This window comes from Ambystoma mexicanum, chromosome 12 (genome assembly GCF_040938575.1).
Source record: "Ambystoma mexicanum isolate Mex_15411 chromosome 12, UKY_AmexF1_1, whole genome shotgun sequence".
Taxonomy (NCBI): domain Eukaryota; kingdom Metazoa; phylum Chordata; class Amphibia; order Caudata; family Ambystomatidae; genus Ambystoma; species Ambystoma mexicanum.
Window position 1 is genome coordinate 968,906,524 of NC_090936.1, and position 26,622 is coordinate 968,933,145.

General features: G+C 44.3%; 1 protein-coding gene across 3 annotated transcripts in view; it reads left to right on the forward strand.

Moving 5' to 3' along the window:
• Positions 1-26,622, forward strand: part of LOC138514148 (src substrate cortactin-like) — a 524,537-nt gene that overhangs the window by 305,109 nt on the left and 192,806 nt on the right. For all 3 annotated transcript variants that reach the window (XM_069629449.1, XM_069629451.1, XM_069629450.1), the window contains exons 9-11: positions 3,277-3,387; positions 9,697-9,752; positions 25,191-25,260. In XM_069629449.1, coding sequence (XP_069485550.1) covers positions 3,277-3,387; positions 9,697-9,752; positions 25,191-25,260 — 237 coding nt within the window. The remainder of the gene's footprint in view (positions 1-3,276; positions 3,388-9,696; positions 9,753-25,190; positions 25,261-26,622) is intronic.

The window sequence follows — 26,622 nt, forward strand, 5'->3', positions numbered from 1 at the left end:
GAAAAGCCATCACCCAACGACTTGTGAATACCACAGGCGAAATCTTCTGAATACCACATTCAAGAAGGGTCTGAACCTGGAAGAGGGGGAACCACGGGTGAAAAGCCATCACCCAACGAGTCGTGAATGCAACAGGTCAAATTCTGTGAATAAAAGCTGTAGTGAACCCGACAGAGGAAGGCTGACATTCAAGAGGGGTCTGAACCTGGAAGAGGGGGACCCAGAGTTGAAAGCCATCAACCAACATAATGAAATGGATGAAATCCTGTGATTAAAAGCCGTAGTGAACCCAACAGAGGGAGGCTGCTATTCAAGAGGGGTCTGAGCCTGGCAGAGGGGGATCCAGGGGTGAAAAGCCACCACCCAACGTACAGTCAGAAAGGAACTTTTTTTTGTTTTTGAACATCTGGTCCTCGGAGCCAAGAGACTTTGGGCCTCATTACGAGTCTGGCGGTAACCTGCAGGTTTTTCCGGCTCGGTTACCGCCAGACTCGTCTTACCATTCTGCCTCCGTGATTCCCGGAATTACCAGGGCATTACGACCCCGGTGTCCCGGGAATTCCAGAGGTGGAACTTGGTAAATCCCCATTCCCATTGAGTCCTATAGGACTCAATGGGAATGGGGAAGTGGAAACACCGGCACCATCTTGTGATGGTGCTGGTGTTTCCACGTCAGCCTGCAGGCGGGCGGTGTTAAACCCGCCAGGTCAGACCTGGCGGGAACGCCACGTCCCGCCTGCAGGACTCGAGATCGGGTGGCCCAGAATTAACAGTGGCGGCGGGTTTACCGCCACTGTTATTTCCGGACCGCCCGACCCGTAATGAGGCCCTTTGTGTAGAATGAGACTTAACCAACGAAGATCCCGATACCTGATAACGGAACTGTAGTCTCTTGCTGGGAAAGCTCGAGAGTGTGCTACGCTCAGGAGTCCCGCCTTTGCCCATGCTCAAAACATGGGGAAGGGAGACCCCTGGCTACAACATCATGACTTATCATTTATGAACACTTCTTTCTTTCTTGTGATCACTATCCCACACTCGTTTTGTATTTAGTTGCAAGGAAGGTCAATAAGCCCTTTTATTTGACAAGACACCACTAGGACTGACTTATTATTATTTGATGGTCGTAGCTTGCTCCCATCTTAGATTTAGGTTTAGATTAGGCATTTTTCCAACCTAACTATACAGTTTAATAAACAACCTTGAACTGTGATCACTTGTGTCTGTCTTTACTGTTGCCACCATTAGTTCCTTACAACTCTCTGCCTGCTTTTCTCAAGAAGATTATGTAAATTGTGCTGTTTCAATTTTTCAGAGCTGAGCTAATGTAAAAGGCAAGATGAGGGGTCAATCCTGGCTAGCATGGGGGTGGCACAAGTAGATCATAGCATCACATGATTATAAAATCGAGGTGGTACCAAATGTGGGAGTTGGTCCAATGACTGTGTGAGAGAGAACAGGGAAGAAAGAGAAGCAACAAAAGGGTCAAATGAGGAGTGACAATGACTAATCTAATTGGAGAACGAGATCTGAATGGAATGTAGGATTTAAGGCAACTCTCAGTAATGACTAGTACCTCCACGTTGGTGGTAAAGAGGGTGTCAAAGAGGCAATTGCAGCAGCCAATCTAAAGTTGATCAGGTAACAGTGAAGACGGGGGAAGGATAACCATCGGCAATGAAGGAGGCATAGTTTGACTAGGAATGAAGTTCTGAAATAATCAGTATACATGCTTGTTGTAATGATACTGCAAGAGGGTGACTATCAGAACATTCTGCAACTTCAAATTGGTTCTAAAAATCAGCACATAATTAACTGACATCACAGAAACGGCACTAAGGTGTTACAACCATGCCAGTACAGTGACAAGCTGGCTTGGAGATGGTTCCAGAACAGAAGACTTGGCCAAGCACACAAGTGGAGCCAGCAGGAGACTGGAGGAGACTTAAGAAGGACAACCAGTATCCAAAAACCCGATTAGCTCTGGACACAGCATCCAGCCAGTAGGGCTAAATCTGACCCTTGCATTTCAGTAATGGTGGGACATCCTCGAGCTGGCAAGTACACCTGCTCTTCCAAAACTTCCATCACAAATCTGAGCTTAGATCCAGGATTTCCCCTATATACCACCACTCGCAGTGGTTGGGCAAATCCAGCTCACCAATCACAATAGGGGGCTAGGGACAAAGGCATAGGAGACCAACCCATCTGGTTGGCCCCTAATTCTGCCACTCAACCAAGACCACCACCACATGATATGGCTAGCCCAGGGACAGAGACTGGTCTAGGCCTGTCAAAATCATGGAGGATGCCATGCTGGGTTCACCAAAAGCCCAGGTGGACATAAGGGCCATTTTAGGCCTGTCTCGTGGTCACCTAAATAAAGGGAAGCCCCTTAATCAAACTGGCCAAGAGTAAGACATGAAGGACTTATAGGAATACATTGGTACCTCAATGGCTACCAAAAAGGTACATTGGGTTGCTAATGATGTAAATCAGCTTGTAACCCCCGTGAAGCCAAATCTAACTAGTAGCTGCCATCATCCTGCCCCCTAAACCGAATGTAGGGTGATATGTGATATGATCACTCTAAGGCACACATAAGATGCTTTAGAAGCACCCCTGGGCTTGGGAGGCTCATGGGCAACCCAGGACCATATACTTTAAGTGAGTGAATAAAGGTTGCAATGGCAGGAGGAATTCAGAAGAAATCCCTCTGACTGCCAACAGCAGGCCAGTCAACCAAATAAAATGGGGAAACAGCAAAAGCTTAATAAGGGCACCCTAACTGACGTTTTAGAATCTCTAAAAATGACATTTTGCCTCAACAGGGTACAGGTGATGCCCCAACAGCACTCTCTGTCCTAAGCAGGAAAAGCTGCCCCCAGAGTTTATGTAAGGGAAGTTTGAGGGGATGTTGTCTCCCTATGTATGAGTCGGCCTGCCTACAACTCTCAGGAGGCAGCAGGATGGAGATGCACACTCAGGACATGGACCCTGGAATGCAATGGGCTCTCTGCACTGCCACTGAGAAGCATACAACAGATGGAGGCTCTCACAAGTGTATTGAAGTAAGGTGTGAAGGAGATGGAAGTTCTCAGTCAATAGTAGTAATGGTAATTCAGGCCCTGTAATTGCATTTCTCTTTTGTTTCCTGTCTCTAATTAGCTCCTCATTTCTCTCAAGTCTTTTGTTGTATTTCACGAACATCTCTTTACCCTCCTAAGCTTTTTTATTTCTTAAGTTTCTCTTTTCTTTGACTATTCCTCATGGCAGATCATGCAGTTGGATTTGGTGGAAAGTTTGGTGTTCAGAAGGATCGGCAGGATAAATCGGCTCTCAACTGGGATCACAAGGAGGAGGTGAAGCCCCATGAATCGCAGACAGGTAAGTCCTTGGTTGTTGAATCACAAACAAGAACATTAAAGGCTAACAAACCACACACAGGGGCATTAATATGTCTTTCCATCACAGACAATGTTACAAGACAGAAAACCATAAACATGGACATATTAAATGCACCTAATCACAAACAGCAGCATGAAATATTTGTGACCCAAAGACAAGGACATTCTAGTTCAATGAAACAAAGACAGGTATCTTTGTCAGTCAACCAGTGACATGAAATTGCACATCTCTATGACAGATGCGAACATTTCAATTACTGGCTGGCATCCCTTAGTAGTGGTAAATCACTGAAAGTAAGAACGGGCCATGTTGGTGAACCACATTGAGGGACATTAAATGCCAGCTAGCCATGGACAGAAACTGTGGTGGTCAGCAAACTACTGACACGATGAACAATCAATGTCTTACTGGAGATGCCTCGATCTGTCCTTGAGCATGCCTTCTATATCCATGTTCTCAATTTCCCACCTTGTATCCACACAAGCTGTTACTTTCCATACTGTTGTTCTTCATCCCAGAAGATGCTCCTCTGCACAATGTCTTTTCATGTACTTTTGTAAGTTGTCCCTATGCATTTTGTCTTTTCCTGTGTCATCAGGTGCTCTGCCCCTCTGCTTTCTATTTCGGTATACTCCAGACCTCCATTTCTCACAGTATCCTGATGGGTACAGGCTAAGGAGTTGGTCCGACGTCTCTCAGGAAACAGTCTGATCAAAGACTGTGGAGCCACATTTGGCATAGCTCTAGACACAGAGGTCTCCCACATCAGAGGGTAGGGCCCAGGCTCCCTCAGGCATTCCCTTCGGGGTTGAGTTCATAAAGTTAATACTCTGCATATTGATAGAATTTCGGGTGCAACCAAGGGCCTCTTGCTTCAATCGGGTAGGGCGCAGTCACCTGACAGAGGTCCAGGGACTTAATAGGTACCTAAAAACTAGTTCCAAATGCATGGTATGTGTACTAACTACCGGAACATAGAGTTGCAACTCTAAATCCAAAGAACAGAGCTTTCCCTGGAGAAGGGTAGCCTGACTGGCATTCCCAATCACACAATTCTTGCCATATTGCACAAAATGGCCCCCACAAACATCGCCGGGTGCCTGCCACATAGAATACCTGGGATCCTGACGAACACCAATTGTCCTTCCCACCAAAATGTCTCCCTTGCTGAATGTGGCTAGTTAGGCTATCAGGCCCTTGTCACTACTGTCTGAGTCTTTACAGTACAGTGGAGTTTGCTTCACCGCCCCATCTCTGGCATTGCAGGGTTTCAGGTTCCCAAGCCCTTCTCTGTAGACCCAGCTTTCCAATGTCTCCTACCCCACAACTAATCAGCACCAAGTCATCTCAGGAGACAGGTCAGTGGTTGTAGCTGGCAGCAAGAGCTAAAGAGGCATCCCCGGCTCTACCTGAGCCTTCCCGAAGTTCTTCTTTCTTGCCCTCTCTTACCTGACTGTATCCTCCCTGCCCCATGTCTTGTTCCTCCTCCCACCTAAACTTCCAGGTTATTCGAAGGGTTTTGATTTAGAATTAAACCTTTAGGGCAGGTCTGCCTTGATGGGTTATTGAGGCGGGGAGAGACTCTGCCTTTCTGGCTGGCCTGCCAGAGGCCAAGTGACTGTCCCCTGCAATGTGCCAGAAACTAGAGCACGGTGACCAGGATCTTTCCATGTCCTCCCCTTTGCTCAACATCTACTGGCTCAGGGTTTACCTAGGCCCCTGAGTCATTGCCCTGGTGGTCTCCAGAACCAGGCAGGGGACTTTGTCACATGTCTGACAAATCTTTAAAAGACCAAGCTCTTTTGTTAGCGCCAGCCTCGCTACTCGCAGCATACAACTGCCTCACTGTCTCACAGGGGTTCCTCAGAACTCACACACGCCATATGAGGTGGCTATGGCTAGTGTAGCAACCAAATATTCTAGATGTCAAGCTTTATCTTTGGAACAAGAACAGCCTGACTAGATACTCCTCGGACAGAACCAGAGTCCTGTTTCACAGGTGATCCCAGAGTGCTCTCACATCTCACCATCGCTTCTCCAAGCAGAGAGTGAGGCGTAGATCTCTTTTCCTCAGCTGGGGCCTCCTTCTGGAACAGCCTCCCTGCCTCTCAAACTTGAGCAGAAGCACCTCTGGTTCCGGAAGCAACTCAAGACCTTCCTCTTCACTTCCACTTTCTCTCTTCCTCTCCCTTGCTGATGTCCCTGATTGCTCTGCACACTGGTCACCTGGCCGCCCTCTGAACTCGGGCCGAAGCTCCTGCATGTCCAGTTGCCCTCACACTTCCTCCGGACTCCCCCGCACTTAAGGGTCTATATCTGCAACCTTACAGTTCCTGTTCTCTCTGCACATATGAGCCACCTGCTGGCTGCACTTATTGAGATACCTGCACTTCTCAAAGGCACTTCTCCACTCCCCCCTCTTGCCTCACCCCCAGCTCTTATACCTCCCTGCACTTGCGCAAACTGAATGACACAAGGCCTAGTAAGATCGTTGTTTTGTCCTCCTTCTGCCCCCCCCCCCCTCCTTGACTTGTCGTGCCTAGAAACACTTGTGTACAGGCGCGTTATAAATGACTTATATCACATACCATGGGCCAGTTTCTCAAAACTTTATTTGGTGTAAGTGAGGAGATGCGCTAGTGCATCTCCTCACTTGGACCAAAAAAAGGAGCCTCCCAATTCCCAAAGGGCTTCTGAATGAGCGCATCATAGATGCACTCATTCTGGGGGTCTTGTTTTCCCCCCTTTGTGCATTTGCGCGAATAAGGGTTAAAAGCGCGTCTTAAATTCATAAACGGAATGTGCTTTTAAATGAGCAGAAAGGAGGGTCATCTCCCTGCATCTTTTGCAACAGGCACAAGGGGGAGGGGGAGCGCAAATCACTACTCGATATGTGTCTGTCACACTTGCATTTCCATCCCCCAAACAGCGATGGCAATGCTTACGTATGTTGAGCATTTCACTGAGATGGGACCTTTGAGGGCCTGTCTCAGTTAAATGCGCTAGTAGCAACCATGTAGTTGCTGGGAGCCTGTCATACATTAGGGTCGGACGCGCACTCCCAACACTAATGTATGCAAGGGGGCTGGACAGCACATCTTTGCGCCACTGTTCAGCCCCTCCTGAAATGCTCAGGTCACCTTTGAGAACAATATAAAGTTTAGGTTCCAATTGGTCCCTTATTTTCAGCTTAATACAATTCTTTGGCGAGCCATATTTTTCCAATGATTGATCAAGTTAAGTAATGTGCTCTTGGTCACTGGTCTGCACCGTGGTTTTCTTTGGGTCTGAAGCTGATCTGTCTAAAACTTAATGTAACTATTTGTCTTTTCTGTGAAGAAGAGACGAAAACCAAATGTATTGCGCTCTCAGATCTGTCTTAAATTAAGGACAGTGAAACACGTGTAGAGGGCATATATCTGAGGACATTGATTGATTTATCGTTTTGAAAATAAACATAATACTATGGATAAACCTCAATAACTGGATCACATCTGTCCATTGTTACTTTTTTCAACGCTGAGAGCGCAATACATTTGGTTTTCGTCTCTTCTTCACAGAAAAGGCAAATAGTTACACCTTTGAGAACAAGGTGACCTGAGCAGTTCAGAAAGTAGCACAAAGGAAGCAAGCACATTCTCTGCACTCCTTTCATTTGCACTACTAAACGCAAATCTGGCCCTAGCTTATGTATGAAAGGGTCAAGAGATCCTAGGCTCTATTGGTTAGTACAGGAAATGCCCACTGGCTCATCCTCAAGCAGGAGCCACAGGTTCGAATCAAGGGCACAGGGATTCCCTCTTCCTAAAAGCGTATCAGTCAGGTTGGCGGACCCCTAGCAGAGAGACCACTCTCTGCCTGCTGGAATCTTCCTTAACACCAGAATGCTCCCTCTTTTAAAAGTCTTCTAGGGCAGAGATAGAGACGTTGGCGTACACAGAATGTACCCTTCTCCACTCTTTGACATTGACGCCTCATGGTGTCTGCCTTGGATTTTGAGGAGTGTCTTCCTATCAGACTGGCAGTGGCTAACATATCCAATACCCTTTGAGGGCATGATCTCTCAGGGAACTCATACATGGTTTTTCCCTGCGAGGGTCTCCTGTAGGTTGTGGCCTGATAGCACTTTCACATGTCACCTGGTTGCCTTAACAATCCTATTTATTTATTTATTTGCATTTTTAAAGCGCTCACATAGCACTGGGGCATCGAGGTGCTGTTACAGAATTTGTTTGTTGTTGTTGTTGTCTTAGTTGCATATTTATAACGCGCTTAAATACCCAGAGGTTTCTAAGCGCGGACCCGGGGATTGAACCTGTGTTGCTTCCAAGGCGAGCACGTTGCCACTGAGCTATGCTCCCGGGACTGTCAGGGATTCATTGTTTCAGCCTGTTGGTGACAGTAATACATAACAGTATTGCATCTTTCCCGGTATATTGATCCCAAAAGGGATACTGTATGCCTGATATTTCCTTTAAACGAGGAATGGGTTAACGTTTTCTTGGCTTCCACCATTTGACGCACAAGGCCTGCACTGGTTTAATTGACTAATTCCATGTGAAACACAACCTGTGAGTTACAGGTTGTTTCATTAAAAGCAGAGACTCTCGGCTAGCGTTTTATTACCATCTTGTGGAATATTTCAGCAATGGCAGCTTGGACATTAAATAATCAGGATGTATTTCTCTTGTATCTATTTAAAGCAGGCCCCCTGCCTATGTTTTGAGAGACTATACTGTACAACTCACAAGACACACATATGTACAGATATCTCCTGTCCGGAATGTGCAGTGTACTGTGTCCTAGGTGTCCAGGGCTCAATATTTTAGCATCTCTAAAAGTCAAAAAACATTGTGGAGATTGGCCTGGAGACCAAACAGCTGTCACCCAATCCCTATTGAAACAAGACTAACGAGATTAGGAAACATAGAGCCTCATTACGGGCCCAGCGGTAACCCTGCTGCCGGACCCATAAATATATACCGGTGCCTGACTTCCCGGTGCCACTAGGAGATTACAACTCCAGCGGCCTGGAGATTCAGGCGCTGGTAAAATGTAAGTCCCCATTCCCATAGAGTCCAATAGGATTTGAGAATGTAAATAAATAAGAATTGAGACACATTTAAATATAATGGATCGTACTTAATGGGCAAAAAGTTAAAATGTGCATCTCATATGGAAGTTAAATCAGTAATGTGCTGTGCTTGTGGTTCCCCAGTGGTAGCTCCTGCCTACTGGATGATACCAGACACAAAGGGGCTGGTTTTAGCTCCTGCTCATTGAATCTTAATGTCATACCCTGTTACCTAATGTGCCTTTACATGACATTGTCTCAGAAGGATAGCTCAGGGGCAACGTGCAAGACGAGACGGAGCAACACAGGTTCGATCCCCGGGCTTAGAAACCTCTGAGTATTAAGCGTGTTATAAATAACCTATCATATCATGCGTAAGGCTACTGCTGAGTTATTTTCATATATTTCATTATATGAAAATAAATTGATAAACAAGAGAAGATTCACAGATGGGACAAGCCGTTGTAAAGCATGTATTTACCACTGTCCCAGCCTTACACCTATAAAGACAAATTGCTTGGTAATCTAGCCACAACTTGTGAATCTGAAACAATTAATGAACATTGGCCATATCCCAGGAACTGTCTCACTATAGGCATGATGTCTCTTCCCTATATTCATGGGAGATGCCTCTCTTTTTCTATCTATGTCTGCTTTCATCATTAGCTTTCCTTCTTTGTACCATCATTTCTGGTATGCCTACGAACTCTGTTTCTTCTACGGTCAATTTGAGCTGTTTTTCGTTGCATGGCCTGCCCAGTATCACTGAGATATCACACCATGATATTTGTATGTATTGTATCATCAGAAACTAGCTCTATGTATGCTCTCAATTTCTTTTCTATATCCTCAGAAGTTGTCTGTCTGCATGATGTATATTTATGTGTCCTGTGGAGTAGTCTCTCTGTATGTTGTCTTTTTTGTATCCTCAAGAGGTAGATCCCTATTTCTGTAGGCTGTCTTTTGCTGCATTCTGCCTTGTCTTTCTTTATGTGATCTCTTCTGTAATCCTCAAGAGCTGCCTCTCTATATGCGATCTCTTCTGTATCTACAACATCTGTCTCTTACTTTTTGCTCTAGAGTTTCTCTCTTTACACTCTCTTCCTATGTCCCAGGATATGTTTGTGGTATGCAGTCTCTTCCTTTTATACTCAATAGTTCCACTCTTCACTAGCTCAGATTTTTGACTGGTTCATCTTATTTGTGTTGCACAGACCATGCCAAGGGCTTTGGAGGTCGTTATGGAGTGCAGAAAGACCGCGTGGACAAGGTATGGTGATATAAAGACTGCAACCTGCTGTAAAAGTAACATACTCTTTAATGTTTCAATCGCAGGACCTGATCTATAGTGCCCTTACCTGGAGCAGTGTCACAATAATTTGATAGCTATGTTTCCAACACATAACATCTTATGCAGCAGATCAATTTTAAATGTTCAATATTACGTGAAGGTTTAGTCTTACTTGATTTCTCGCTCCTGAGTCATATGTGAAAGTGTAGTAATGCTGATCTCTTGTCCCTGAATTTAAAGATGAATACTTACCTGATTGCTTGACGCTTAACAATATGTGAAAGTATAGCCTTACCTGATATTTTGTGTCTGAACCACATGTGCAAATGTAGCCTCACTGGTCTCCTATCCCTGAAACATATGTGAAGGTGAAGCCTTACCTGATCCAGTGGTCGAAGTGGGCCGGAGCGGTTGCGAGCGGTGCATCTCTACTTTTAAAACAAGGTTGTACTGTTCCTATACTTTTATTTTGAACAGAAGCCGTTCCGGAAATGGTTTACTTTTAAAATAAAAGTGCAGGAAGAAGTTGACACTTGCACTTCAGTGTGCTGCACTGAACATTACCTTAGACAGCAGGTGCGTTTGTTTGAGGATTTGGATTGATCATGGGAGGGGGCGTGGTGATGGCGTTTGTGGGGAGCGGGGGCAGGCCAGCAGGGAACATAGTTCCACTACTTATTTCGTGAACTTCAACCACTGCCCTGATCTATTTTCTGTGAGCCATTTGGGAAGGAATAATCTTATGTGATCTCTTGTTCCTCAACCCCATTTGATGGTGTGCTCTTGCCTCATCTCTTGTCCCTACACCACATGACAAGGTAAAGCCTTACTGGTTTCTTGTTCTGATAGAATGAGTTAGGGTTAAGCCTTACCTGATCTTATTTCTATTAAATATATCTGAAGGAATAGCCTTAGCTGATCTTTTGTCCCTAAAACATATGGGAAGAGTTGGCCTTTGATATTTTGTTCTATCTATTCTGCAATTAGTAACTCTATTTACTCTTTGATGTCCTACTTTAACATGTTACTTTGCTGCACTTTTGGGGAAGTCAGCCTCCATTGTACCTTCTCTTAGACCATATAGGACAGAAAATCAGGCCCTCTGCGTATGCACGGTGACTGTTAGGTTAGAATTCTATTTTGAGGTTCAGTTTGCTAACTTCTGTAGGGACCTAAACCTTTAGCTGGCTTTTTGGTCGCCTAGATTTTTTCTGCCAGAAGAACGTTTACTGAGGTTCCCCTGAAGCGGCAACTCAATTTATAATATACTATCCTTAATGGCTGATATGCCTACCTGGCCAAGAGTGCTCCCAAATCGCCATATTGTATCCCTGAAAGAGTTCTCGCATCCACAAAGTGAGTTGGGCAGTAGGCTCTTGGCAGCTACATAATGTTCTTAGTTCTGCCCCATTCAGCAGCTTTTTTACCATGCCACTACTCTGTTCCCCAATATGTTGGTAAGGCATTTTAAAATTCCAACACCAAGGGCCATTTTGTTTTTTAGCTCTTTCTTTGCTTGTTTGGTCCACTAGTGTTAACAGATTTTTAGAACCTTCCCTGTGAGATGGTTTCTGAGCAGGGACGTCGTTTCAACAAAATGCCTGGGGTAAAGGAAGTGACATCACATGACCCTTGACCTCTGATGACATCACAGGAAGTGATGTCATTTGACCCCACCCCGAAGTGATATCGCGGGAAGCGATGGAACACGACCATTCAACCCTTGACAAAACAGGAAGTGGCATCACATAGCATTGTTCCTAAGTACACTACGAAAAATATGGTTACGATATCATTATAATGTGATGTACATTTCATACAAGAATGGATCGTCATATGTATCGTTAGGATCAGTATGTATAGACCCATATTACCAAATTACTGTGAATGCAAGCAGACGTCCATGGCCAAATGACAATGATGTGTTATTATATAGCACTTACGCGTAAGCGCTTTATATAGAAAAAAAATATACACCCAATATCACCCAACCTGTGTTGGTACTCATTTATCAACCTCAGAAGGATGAAAGGCTGAGTTGAGGTGTTTAAGAACAGACTTAACCAGTGACTCACCCCCTGAAGTGTGCCTTAAATAACCCTTTAAAGAGTCTAGCAGTTATTGTATAGAATTCCAGAAAGACACATTATTTGGTATTCCAATTCTTATTTATGGTCAGTGATGAAACTGTTAGACTTGTGGCACTCCTGTTCTTTTTTTCAAGATGCCTGAACAAGAACGCCACCCACTCCAGAAGTAAAGAGCCACATGGGGCTGGCTACAGCCCAGGAGCTTGCATTACAACAACAACAAAAAGTGTTTTTCTTTTTTTTAGGGGTAGCAAGGGAGACCACAGGGGTAGCAAGGGAGACCTAAGAGGTCACATTTGCGACCTCTGGCAACCCCCGAATGACGTCCCTGTTTCTGAGAGGCCACTGCAGTTGGTTAACAGGGTAATTGACACTTGGGTCTAGCCAAACTCTATCAAGGTAGTGAAATAGAGAAGTAAGGCAAGACTTCTGGAGCTGTGGTGCTGGTATAATGGTACACGCACACAGAGCATTTAAATAAATCAATTTAGACAGAAGTTCACAACCATTCTATCTATTATGCCTTTATAACCGTCTAGGAAGCTAAAATCAGAGGTACACTTATATTGCTGTTGAGGTGGATTTTCAGAATGAATGCTGGGGTGGATTGATTCGGAGAGTCCAACCTATTATGGTGAACAGGAAAGACATTGGCGCCTAGCCAAACACAAACAAGGTCGAGTAGCAGAGCAGTATGGATTAGATTCAGGACGGGTGCAAGAGTGGTCTAGGGCTACAATTACACAGACACACACACACACACACACAGACACACACATCCCTCTCCAATAATTCCAGTTAGACAGAAGTGTACAGAAATACACAATTATTTATTAGGCCTTCAAGATACATTCTGAGCAATGAACACTATTGGTACCTGTTCTCACACAACTATCAAATAACTGTATACATTCACCATTGGGGGTTCTGCTAACAGAACACCAACACTTTACTTTTAGAAACAGTTATGAAATTGTTAGCAGAGTGAGTTAGAAGCAACACTTTAAATAATTGTGATTGGTAATGTAAGTGGGAAACAGTCAATTGCAGTACCATTGTCCACAAGGCAGTCATTTAGGGAGAACATCTACAGATTAACCTAAAACAAGGTGCCGAGCACTTAAAACGTCCAGCCCTGATAGGTAATGAGAACCAGTGCCCATAAGCCACCAGGTCCACAAGACACACTTTTCAGGTGGGTTTACTATTGGAATGTGACACTAGCTACCCCAAAGAACTCACGCTGCAGGTAAGTGTTCCAAAGGTAAGTAAAGTTCAGAACGATTTATCTCCTAGTCCCACCACTCTATGGGGGGGGGGAATCCTTAACCAAACCACCCCTGTTCTTAGTTAGTCAAGGCAGAGATAGGGTGAGGACGTTACGCCCATGCAAACCTATGGCGGGTGTGGAAGAATAGGTGTGATAATTTACCCCTCTTACTCCAATTTCTCCTGGGACCATGTTCTGATGTTCTTGGATCATCTGGGCCCATGTATGTTTGTGCTATGTCTGGGCAAGGAAGAACCCGAGGTTGCGGTGCATAGGTCACTTTCAGCGTCAGGATTGGATCTGGTTTCTACGTCGTTCCAGACTCCAGTGATGCGGTTCTGAAGACTGGATGATGGACACCCTAGGCACGAAAAGTTGCAGACCTGCATGGGACAGGTGACCTCAGGAGACCTCCAGGACATAAAGAAGCCAGGGTTTGGTGGGAGTCACCATGATCAGGCGATGATAGGCGACCTTCATATGATGAACAAAGTAGCAGGCCCTGCACAACTTTTCTTTGGTGTAGGAGGCTGAAACTGTAGGAGCAGATGTCTTGCTGTACAAGTTGAAGAGCCACGAAGTTCCAAGTATGCATTCACAACTGTGACAGCTGTAGCAAGGTAGCCGAGGAGAGAGCTGGCCAGTCCACTGTGTGGTCCATGGGCACTTCTGAAAGCTCTGCAGGCATGGATCCTCAAGCAGGGGTCGTGACAGGTTTTCGCACCAGTCCAGGGGTCGAAGCACTGATGATGGCCTCCTTGAGATCAGGACAGAAGAGAAGGTCTTCACCGGTACTTGGCTGGAGGCAATGCTGGTCAGCTACAATGGTTGTCTTCGGATCTTCAGTGGGCTGCGTTTCTTTGTAGGCGTCTTGGCTTCAACAATGATTTGTCGAATGGCTGCAGGAGTCCCCCTTTTATCCAGTTTTTGGGCCGGAGTCACCACCATGTCCATCAGTGATAAGGGTATGCAACTTTCAAACTGGCAAGGGCTGTCCAATCATGGACTGCCACTCACCACATATTATACCAAGCAACAGGCACACCGTGGCTTGGATATGTGGACTGGGTCTAGACAGAGCCATCCCTCACAGACCGCCACTTTGTCTAGGAAAACAGAGGCTTTGCCCATGAAAAGTGGTCCATATACAGCAATTCCGGACCGGAAAGGGCAGGGAGAAGGCCAAAGTACAAAATGGCCACAGGACAGGCAAAAATATAGTGGCACGGCCATTTTAGAGTATATGATACTCTTTATGGCATCATGCAATAAATTGCAAAAGTGCACAAGTAAAAAGTTAAAAACACAGTAGAAAAACCAAACCATCCTGGACATATTGTATTTGTAACCACAAAGATACAAAAAAAGATTTTAAGGATACAGTGTGTCCTAACCGCACTTCACTTTTAAGTTGCCGTGTGCCATTTTAAAATGACAAGATATCCTGAATACTGAAAGTTCAGCAAGGGGTTAGATGATTTCTGCATGGCATATCTTGATGACGTTGCAGTCTTCATATCTGCTTGGGAAGAACATGTGAAACACTTTAGGATTGTTTAGCAGGCCCTTCATCAAGCCCACTTGACCATAAAGGCTACAAAATGCCAGAATGGTCAATGTTCAATGGCCTGCCTTCAGCATGAAGCTAATGGGGGCAGGATTCAGCCTCTATCCAGCAACGTACATGTTTTACAAGACAGTTAGAGCCCTACTAACCCAATGGAAAGCTTTTATATGCCTCACTGGGTATTACAGGAAGTTCATGGCAGATTCTGGAACCATAGCTGCCCCGTTGACTGCACTGACTACTCCAAAGAAGTTTAAGAAGGTTACTTGGTCAATGGAGTGTGGGAAGTCTATTCAGGGCTTAAAGGAGTTCCATTGCAGGGCCCTGTTCCCAGGGATCCCCACTACCAGGGTCCTTTATTGTACAGTCTGATACATCTGACACTGGACTAGAAGCAGTACCATCTAAGCTGGATGGCAAAGGCAGGGAGCACCCCAAAAATGTTTTCAGCCGTCAGCTTAAGGACAGAGAGTTAAGGTGGACCACCATGGAAGAGGTGTGTTTTGCCATTGTGTGGGCCTTTAGGAAGCAGAACCCTTAACTCTTTGGGGCTCACTTTACCATACAAACTGATCATAAGCACTAAAATGGTGGATGAACATGAAGGTGAAGAATCCAAATTTCCTCAGATGGTCCATACGTCTTCAAGACTTTGACTTCATTATTAGCCATAGGCCAGGTCATCAACATAGGAGTGCTGATATGCTATCCAGGATGTATAACTGACTGGAACAGGAATCCCATCAAGGGGTGGATGGTATCCCCCTGTCCCCAGTCTTAGGATGGCGAGTGTTAGGAAAGATTTTCTTTTTGCTGCTTTCCTCTCATAGACTTCTATAGAACACTCTTTCTAGAGGTAAGTAAATCCTTCTGCTTTACTTCCCTTGCCTGTTTGCTCTTCTTGTGGGGAAACTAATCAGTTCCTAAGACTATCAGTAATGAGAAACGTTGTCTCGCTTTGTGAATTTCTTGCATTGTTAAAATTGCACACATCACCTTACAGTGAAGTGCAGTTAGGATACTTGATATCCTTTTATCTTTTTATACAATGGGTTTTGGTTACTTTAACAATGCGCCTAAAACAAGCTGGTGGCAACAGTGATAGTTTTACCATTTTCTAAACATCTTACTTGTGCACTTTTGTATTTACCGCAAATGGCTACTAAAGGTGGCTAGTACCCTAAGATGGCCGTGCCACAAGGTTTTTCGCTTGTTGTTTGACAATATTATTCTTTGGCCTTCTTACTGCCTTAACAGGCCACGAAATGCCTTTTATGGTATGGCCTTTCCCAGTAAAGCTGTGACTTGTGTGGGCTAAGGGGCGGTTTGCGTGTGTGGCCAGAGGAAAGGGCTGGGACTGTCTAGTCACAATCCACAGCCCGGGTGCCGGAATGTCTGTTGCTGGGCAGATGTTGTGGCCTGTGGCTAGCCATGATTCGCCCATTTAAAAATGTAGTCTTAAAACTAAAAAATAATTGTGTAGGGGGCAATTCCCTAGTAAAATGTGGAGTATCCAGTCTCAAATCTAACAGTAGTTACACTAAAAATAAAAATGTAAACTAGATCCTAACTTTGAGAGACACTGCTTATCCCTACTGTCATGGAACACAAAATGGCATTATCATAGACTTTTTTTCTTTAATCACAAAAGATATGATATCCAGGAAACCTATAAGATTGAACATGATATCATGAATACGACGTGTGAACCAATGCAAAAATGTGTATTAAGCAGCTGAAAGGAGACATATTGGTAGGTGTTAGAAATAATCAAAGTAAACAAAGATAGTTCTAACTAAAGCCAAGTCAAATATAGTGACAGGTTTGGTGCAATTCGTAGTGGCTGATAACATTGACACAATTATTATTCTTAACATCTATAATCCATCCCCCTGTTAGTGGGGCATTAGAAAACATATGCAAGCATCCAGATTAAATAATAACCTGCAATGTAGGGTCTTGCCCAAATGCTCCCATAATTATCACGGGGGATTTCAGTACAAGATGTCTCCAATGATCCAGCAAGCTAACAATCAGAAAATACTTGGTGAGCTTCGGAATATTTTCAAAGCAGTCACTAAGCAACCCAAATTAATCATAATGGATAATACCAGCGGTTACAATATCTGGAATCAAAAAATGTTAGAATGGTAAATGGGAGAACTCTGGGTGACCTAACAAGCCCTGGGGGACAGGGTAAGCCATATCTATCTGGAGGTGACTCCCCCATAGGGGACAGGGACCCCGAAAAGGGTATAAATCACCACCCCCCAGTGACTAACTCCTCTGCAGGGGCTAAGATTGACTATAATCCAATACATCCTTTTGTAATGGCTAACTTGGGTTCTGACATTACCGGTGCCTAATCTTCTTTAGAGAGTGAGCAGAGACGAGTGAACCAGCCCCCTGGAGGAGTATCCCAGAGGCAACCAATCATAGGGTAGTCTCAGCGGCAGTGTGGAACTTACTTAACCTCACTAAACAGGAAGAAGGGGGTGTGACAACGAGAGACAGAGAGAACACTGGTGTCAGCATCCCAACAGTTCATGCACCAGAGCGCAGAGCAGCTCAGCGAAAAGCCAGCTGAGCAGTCTGGAGACGCTGCAAGGGCAGAGCAGGAGGGCCTAGGAGCACTGATTGATTGATTAATTGATTGATCGTTTATTTATATAGTGCCTATACACAATGTGTTTCAAAGAGCTTCAAGGCTGGGAGGGAACAATGGAGAATACAGTGACATTCTTACAAGTCCTTGATACATTCAAAATGTGAAATTAACTATCGTGATCAGCCTGGTAACATTTCAGATAGTGCAAGCGCTTTAGACAATAATAAGGAGAGGGGGGGGCGGGAGATTGAGACAGACAAGCGGCTACATTACTTACTGACAACAATTGAGGTAGTGCCAGAATTTAACAAGAGGTGGAGGGGGAGGGACCGTTGGGGTACAGGGAGAAGGAGAGGAACAAAACAAGCAACTATCATACTAGGCCTGATGACATTTCAGATAGTGCTGGAGGGGGAGAGGGAGGAGAAAACAAATGAGGGAGAGGGAGGGGGGAAGGAGCAAACAAGCTGCTATCAAACAGGTCAGGAGACATAAGTGATGGAGTAAGAGATTTTTAACAGTGATAGGGAGGGGAGAGGGTGGGAAGGAGAATGAGACCGACAAGCGGCTACATTGCTATGCCTGACGACAATTGAGGTAGTGATGGAATTTAACAAGAGGTGGGAGGTGGGGGGGTGGGGTACAGGGAGAAGGAGAAGAACAAAACAAGCAACTATCCTACTAGGCCTGATGACATTTCAGATAGTGCTGGAGGGGGAGAGGGTGGAGAAAGCAAATGAGGGGGGGGCAAATAAACTGCTATCATAATGGCCAGGCGACAATTAAGATAGAGTAAGTGCTAAAGGTGCAGTGAAGGGAGAGGGGAGAGAGGAGAGGAGGGGACAGCTAGAAGAGGGATTCAGGTAGGCAGACATCTCAAGCAAAGAACTGCGGGGCGAGATAAACAGGCAGGCAAACAGGCAACCAAGGTGGGGGTTAGAGAAAAGATAGAGAGAGGGGTAAGGATGGGCAATAAAGATGATTGTACTCAGCTCAATGCATGGAAAGAGAAAATACTGACCTCACAGTCAGCCTGTGAGGTCAGTATTTTCTCTCACCTGTTTCATGTATAGGCGGTAGTGGAAAATTGCCTAACTCACCACACAGCTGCAGCCAGTCCTCATTTTACGTATATATTAAATTTCACTTTCCTTTCGATGTGCGCATACCCACCTAGGGGATCCTTTTACTTCCACAAACCATAATACTTATCAATGCATGGAAACACAGCTAAATTCAAGTGGCACAATGCATGGAAACACAGCTACATTCAAAGTGGCACAATGCATGGAAACACAGCTAAATTCAAGTAGCACAATGCATTGAAAAACAGCTCAATTCAAGTGGCACAATGCATGGGAACAGAGCTAAATTCAAGTGGCACAATGCATGTAAACACAGCTAAATTCAAGTGGCATAATGCATGGCAACACAGCTAAATTCAAGTGGAACAATGCATGTAGACACGGTCAAGTTAGAAAAACCAGATACAGAATTTAGAGGTTGGTGTGAACACGCAGTGAACAAAATGCAAACAGACAGAGAAGGAGGCTGAGGCAAAAGAAATGGGTAGCGGAGTGTCCAGAGTAGGGAGAGAACCCATAGTTATGGAGGAGTGTTTTGAAAGTCAATGTTTCAAGGTAGAGTGACGTTGCACCATCCAGAGGATCAAGACAAGAGTGTCAAGAAGATAACTCAGAGTAGCGTTCTGGTAGCAGACAAGGAACTCAGCTGAATGGTCGCGTAAGCAAATCTGCATGGCCTAAGAACCTGCAAGAATGGGGCAGAAAGGCCTCCGAGGACCAGTAAACAAATCCACCCAGCCCGATCAGCTACCAGAACGAGGAGCAATAACCTTGGCCGACCAAAGGAGAGCCCAGCGGAGAAGCAGCCTGCCTTAACGCCCCTCTCACGGAGCACCGCACAAAGCAAACAGGTACCCGTGAGTCCAGTGGAAAGGGAGGGTGGTGACACAGTTGAAAGAACACCAGAGTGTGGAGACAACGAATACTCCAGAGTGGGGAGTGCAAAAGCAAAGAACCCTAGAGTGGGAGAGAGAATGAATATCCCAGAATGGGTAGTGCGAAAGAGAGAAGCCCCAGAGTGAGAAAACAGTAAACAAACCAGAGTGGGAAGTGCAAGACTAAAGAACCCCAGAGTAGGGAGAGACTGTGAATACCCCAGTGGGGGATTGAGGAAGAGAGGAGTCTCAGAGTGGAGGAGAGACTAACAGAGCCCAAGAAGGGGGGGAAGGAAGAAAGACGGAAAGAACACCAGGGTGTGAGTACGTTGGGGTAAAACCTGGGTGGGCTCCAACACCATAAGAATCATCCTGCACCCCAGGAACGGTCTTTCCTAAATTGGAACTGTTGGCGAAAGCCTTTACTGACATGGAGAAGGTTGATGCCAGGAGCCAGCAGCCACCCCCTTGATTTGATAGTTCCACAATGGCTTTATAATGTTGTTTTTTTTGTTTGATTGATGTTTTCCTTTTGGGAAATAGGGACAGTGAAAGGTTAGAGTAGATTTCTGGACAGAGGAGTAATATTAATTCACAAGACCACCTGTCAAGTACCTTTTGACTTTCTTTGATAGGATAGGGTTTGAGCTGAATATTTATTGATTTAATTTATTTATTTGCTTAAACCGCGACGCAGCCAGCAGGCATCAGGGCACACATAAAACGACTAACAACACGGCCAAAAAGTTAGTTAATGGTTCAGCGTGGGTAGGTATGGATCGTAGTTGAATAATATGGTTTTTAGCCATTTGTGGAATGTAAAGAGGCTCCTCTCTCCATGCAGCGCAGCTGAAAGTCAATTCCAAGACAGAGTAGCCAATACAAGGAAGGAACATCCCCTTCCTCTTACTCTCTTGACCTTGGGGTATATTAGTCGAGATGTATTAATGGATCTTGTTGTTCTCCCATGCGGCTTCAAGGTGAGGCGTTCTTTGAGATACACGGGTGTGGACCCATACAAACATTTATGTGTCAGGGGGAGAATCTTGAAGGTGAACCTGGATGCAACAGGCAGCCAGTGAAGTTTCTCCTAGCATGTACTATATGGTTCGTCTTAGATATATTTTTTAACAGCATCATTCTGAAGGATTTGCAGTCTGTTTATACTGTTTTTGCTTGCTCCACCTAGGAGCGCTTTACAGTAATCTATTCGGGGCATAATTGTTGCCTGTACTAATATTTCACAATTCTTGTCAGTTGCATAGGGTTTCACCAACTGTAATAACATTAGATGGTATTGTGATTTTTTGATGACACTCTCTACTTGAGCCTCAGCACCCAGGGAACAATCAACCACCACACCGAAAGTGGTTACTTTATCCAATGTTTTAATGCAATGGCCTTCAATAGAAAAGTGTGAATAGTCAGGGTCCACCTTTGTTCTTGCTTTAGAGGATCCAGAAATCTGGATCTTGGTCTTTGCACTGTTCATACAGAGCCAGTTGGCTGTCATCCTATTTTTGACTGATTGCTATATTCTCTGGATATGCCGTGCATCATTTGTGTAGTCCCCACTTAACTCAATCAGTAGCTGAGTATCATTGGCGTAGTTAGTAAATCTTACTCCCACTGCAGCCAAAATATTACAAAGGGGACGTAAATAAACATAAAAGAGCACAGGAAACAGGCATGCTCCCTGAGGGACACCAAAGGGGGCAGAGGCCTGTCCCCAACACGCTCTAGACATACTATTTGGGGCAAAGGACCCAATCCATTCAACAGCCGATGATGAGCACTGCCCCACAGAAGCCAGAATAGCTAGGAGTTTCCAGGAGATCAAAGGCTGCCGATAGATCAGGCAGGATCAGCCGCGCTGTCTTACTTCTGTCCATGGTATCCAGCATCTGGGTCTGCAGATCCAACAGCACGCTTTTCGTCCTATGGTGTGATCTAAATCCGAACTGCGTAAGATGCACTATATCAGCCCCATCCAGATGTTTTTGAAACTGGGTGGTGGCTGCTCAATCTACCACTTTAAGAAGAAATGGGACATTTGTAATAGGTCTAAAATTATTCATATTTTTTTGATGCAGTCCTGCCTTTTCACCACCTTCTTGACACTGTCAGGAATGGTTCCATGATGGAAGGTGGTGTTCATGAATCGTGTCAGGAAGTGTGCAATGGAACTAATATTTGTCATAACAATCTTTGCAGTAATGGTGCCATACTTGCAGGATGTAGGGTGCATATTTTTTAACATTCGTTTCATATCTGATACTGAAATTGGTAAAAAGCTAAAGAGAGAGCAATTCTCAGTAGGGGTTATTAAAACCTTTTCCAAAGGTAAGACTTTGATGGATTCTGAGGCAATCCTTGCTCGCACTCCAGTGATCTTATCGTCAAAGGCTTGTTGTATATTTAGGCAGTCTTCTGTCGTAAAAAAAGAAAAATTAGACTTTAAGTGAGGTTTTACCAAGTTTTTTTTAATTTCAAAGAGCTTTCTTGTATTATTCGTGGAACTCTTAATTTCCTCGTTAAATTGTTTTTTCTTTGCTTCAATTATGCCTTCTTTGTACTGTTTTTCTATGGTCTACCAGGTGGGCTTACTTTCATCCATCTTATTTTTGATCCAGCTGCGCTCTGCTGTCCTGTTTACTGTTTTAACTTTAGCTCAGGGGAGAACCAACTACGATGGTTCTGATGATCCCAGACCCTCTTAGTTTTCATAGGTGCCACTCTATTTAACAGCTCTGACAGATCTTGGTCATACCTAGCTACCAAAGTGTCTGGAAGATCAAAGTCTGTCGTGCTATCCATGATGTTACATAAGCAATTGTCAAGATCTTTCTTGACTTTTTTTTTAAATTCCTGCATGTAAAACTCTTTAACATGTTGCCTTGCAGCGCATGTTTCCCTGGCAAGGTAACGTCAAACTGGATAATGGAGTGGTCAGACCAGGCACAGGGGTCCATACTCAAGGAGTTAATCTGCAAGTTCCTGGATGCAACCCCATCCAAAGTGTTACTTTTGGCATGTGTGGGTTCACTATTATGTACGGCCACTTCAATGTTTCTTAGATTTTGTTCAAGGGAGAGAGTCTCTTTATCTGTGTCATTTCCCCTCCACCTATTCATATCTCCCATAAATAAGGTGGAGGAGATTTATTAAAATCTGCAAGTATGCCCGTAACATTTTCATTAAATGTAGGCATCTCGTTAGGCGGTCGATATATGACAATAAAATGAGTAGAATGTATTGGGGAAGAGTTGATTTTAAGATGTAACGTCTCACAACCGTCACAGTTTAAGGGGGATTGAAAAAAGCATAACTCCTCCCTCACTATGAGTGCAACCCCCCCCCTCCATTACCTTGGTCTATATTCTGGCCGGAAAAATGTGCAACCGATTGGTGTGGCCAGATCAATGACAGGACTGCTAGAGTCTTTCAGCCATGTTTCAGTTATAGCCATAATATCAACCCCATTGTTAAGTATATAATCATGTATGTCAATATCTGAAATCCCCATGGATCCAGTATTGAGGAAGGCTAGTTTCAAAGTAAGTCCGTTTAGAAGAACAGGTTCCACGACTTTCTTCTTCTCATTCATATCTGGTTTTCTAACGATAAAAAGATTATCTTCCTGAGGCATCTCTGGGATATTGGGGACTGAAGCTAATGTGTCAGTGTATAAAGGCAGCGCTTCAGGAATAACCTTATTTGTCTCATTCAAAACAATCCTTGCTTGTGAATGTATTTCACTTACATGGCAGTTTGTGTCAACCGTTTGCGGGGTATAATCCCTCGCAAGGCCAGGACTTTCTTTGGTGCTCAACTTCACTAAATCCTCTGTGTACATATTGAGATACTTGTCCAGGATGGACTGCCTAACTACCTTCCTTGTTGCCAATAGGGAAGTTATGTGCCTGTTTGACTCCATGGTGGAACGATGTATTTTCACTTACCTAGGATTATGAAGCAACGCTTCAGCTACGGCACCGATGTCTGGAACAGCACACTGCAGCACAGACTAGCACAGACTGGCTAGCCCTGACATGCTGGCACTAACGTGCCTGACCGAAAAGAAAAAGCATGCGTGAACTACAAAAAACTAGGGGAAATGTAGTTCTAGCACGTACCACGGTACTCAGATGCAGGAAGTACCTTAAGCACGGACACTTCAAAGGGAAAAGGTAGATGCAAATAAAGTGGCAAAACAGACAACTAAAAACCTAGTTCAACTATTTTACACACACAATATAAAATAATAGCACAATTTCAGTGCTTTCCCTAAAATCAAATCTAGATCAAATGCATTTTTTTAACACTATCACAATACTTTCTGACAAACTGATACTCTAAATATGGTCAACGGAAGAGCTGATAGTCTTAGGGAAAGATTGTTTTGAACCTGACAGAAAAATAAAGAAACCTGTGACCATGCCTCGTTGTCCGAGTCTTGATTCTGGCCTACCACATTAGCTTGAGAGACCATCCGGCCCATGGGCCCTGCAGTTCTTAGAATTGTTAGTTAGGGGACGTTTTTCAACAAGCATAGTAGTAAAGTTCAATTCCATGTGCTTTGCCAATTTCTGGCCAATATAGTGTTGGCAGTTACTTTACATTGCTTCTGGTAGAATTCATAGGTGGAAAAACACTCTGGCATAATTTGACTAATCTGCATCATTCAATAGTATCAATCAAATTGGACTCTGTCAAAAATTGCTGATTTGGGGGATCCAGAAGGGCCTGTTAAAAATGTTGGTCATGTTACACACAAGATCACTGTACACATTAGTTTTGATATCTTTAAAAATCCGATATAACATCTATAGATCTAAAACAGGGCTTTATCCCGGCACCAGCCTTGTTTAACCTTAGTTTGATCGACCTGTCTACTGAATTAGCCCATAAGGGCACGGTTCTCCCTACACTAGGTTCCTTCCATGCCCATTGGCTAGGATATGCAGATGATCTTGCCATCTTTGATTCCATGCCATTTCGCCTTCAAAGGGCCCTAGTATATCTTGCAGAATTTCCAAAAGGTAATTAACTGAAAGCTTACTATGCTAAATAAAAAAGATTGATTTTCCATACTCAGGACCCACCATGGCTATACTTGGACAATTCATGGGCACTCTGTGGTATGACTGGGTCCATTTGAAGACTTGCGCTTTGATTCCTACTTGGAAAAGGTAGCAACCTAGTAGGCCCTATTGCACAACAGTGTTGAATGTCAGCAATAGGTGTAATAGGTTCATGCCCCTGCCATCATTTTAGTTATGTTTTGGCACATTTGGGCTTTGTTTGGACTGTAATTACGCTGTGTTTATGATGTTTTACCAGTGCTTTGTATGCTGTGCCTTGGATTTGTTTTGGTTCTGTTCCTGCTGTTTAGCCATCTTTATATTATGTTCCTCAGTGTGTTGTAAGTGTTTTGGCTTGTTTGGGCTGTCGTTTGTTTGAAAGGAAATATTTTGGTTGTGTTTTTCAGTGTTGTAGTTGTGTTTAAGCTATGTTTCATTTATGCCTATGCTGTATTACATGTTCTGGAGTGTCTTGGTTATGTATTTCTGTGCTTTGGCTGTGTTTTGGCAATGCATGTATCATATGCTCAGACTGCGTGGTTGTGCTCATCTTGTGTCAATATTATGTTTTGCTTTGACTGTGTTCAGGTTGATTTCTGTTGATCTTTGGTTGTGGTTTTCCCTGTGTTTAGATTGTTCTATTTGTTTTGCGTGTTGTTTAGAAGTATTGTGGCTGAATGTTGGCTGTCTTGGCAGTGTGATGGTGCGTAGATCGTATTTTCATTTGATTATATTTTCCACACTTTTTCTGTGTTTTAGATGTAATTTTTAGCTGTTATGTTGCATTTATCTTGTGTTTATGTTGTGCTTTGCATGAAAAATGTTCTTTCCCTCATAGAGCGCTGTAGGGTTCAATCAGATGGAAGCGCCAACATCAGCCTATGAAAAGACCAAGCCTGTGGAGGCCGGTATGTACTTCATTTCTTGTAGACCATATGAAGCCTACCCTGTGATGGCTAGTATGTAGCCTTTGAGACTTGTGATGATTGTGGTAGGAACTGATACCAAAATTTGGTCCTTGATTTGTGACTAGACCTGTAAAAGATACACATTTCAGCATCCGTCTGTGAAATCTGGCATGCATGGACCCTCTGTAGCTCGGATTGTGCCCTGTTCATGCCACACATGCCCTTCCGAGGATAACATGTACTCTATGTAGTTGAGTTTGTGCACACCGTTTGGCAACTGGTACGCAGTATTTCCTATACAAGCTCTTTAAAATGGCTGGGCATCGGATTTGCCAGTAAAACAACCCTCACACTCTTCGGCATTTTAAGGGTTCATCCAGGGGGCAGTGGCACAGGGCAGAGCCCTCTATGTTAATTCAGTGCCCTTGCCATCGTGCCTATTCTGAAAGTTGCTTAATCTCTTGGCTGCTAAAAACAACTAAATGAAAACAGTAATTGTTATAAGTGTACCCAGAGAGCGGCACTTGTCAATGAGTTGGCTGCTGGGAACATGGGTGGAATCCCATGGTAACTACCCGTGTTCTCCCTGGCCCCCAGCACCTCACCCTTAGTTTCAGAATGTTGTTTGCGCCCTCCCTCCTCCACAACACCCTTTACGCCCCTCTCCACCTACAAGCCCCCAGGTGTTCAACCTACCACCCGCATCGGCGCCCATGGCCACCCCAATTACCTGCTCCTGCCATCTGATTTCCTCCCTGCTGTCCCACTCTCTCACTTTCTTCAAAGTCATGGAAATAACCATGGCAGCCATCTTTTTTTGCAGTTTTTCTTCAGAACAATTGGCCACATTTAAAAGTCATGACCACAGTTTGGCAAAGTAAATAACAGTGCCACAGGGAAATGCCGTGGGCCACTAACAGTTATCACCCACTTGTTTGGTGGTGGAGAAGGTTGGTAACTGCCCGCCAGCCCTAACCACCTTAGGCTTGGCCTGGAAGGCCATTACCGACCAGGCCCACTCCTGAAGTCAAGGGTGATAGCTTAGCTAAAGGCTTGTAACCTGTGAGCAGGCTGTTATTGTCAGTGGGACCTCTTACACCCAGTTTGTTTGCTCAGCTAGTGAAATGATCTACCAAGAGTAACCCACCTGACCCAGTTTGTCAGTTCTTTGTAAAATTGCATTGGGGAGCAGAATGATTTCAACAAAAAAGTAATGTTTTGTGGCTTACTTTTCTTTGACATTGTTCTGTAGAATACAAAGAATTCATTTTTCGATTCATGCAGTTTGCTCATCCAGTCTTCACAAATTGACCAAATTGTTTGACCGTAGACAATTGATTTGATTTTACTGTGCCTTTTTTT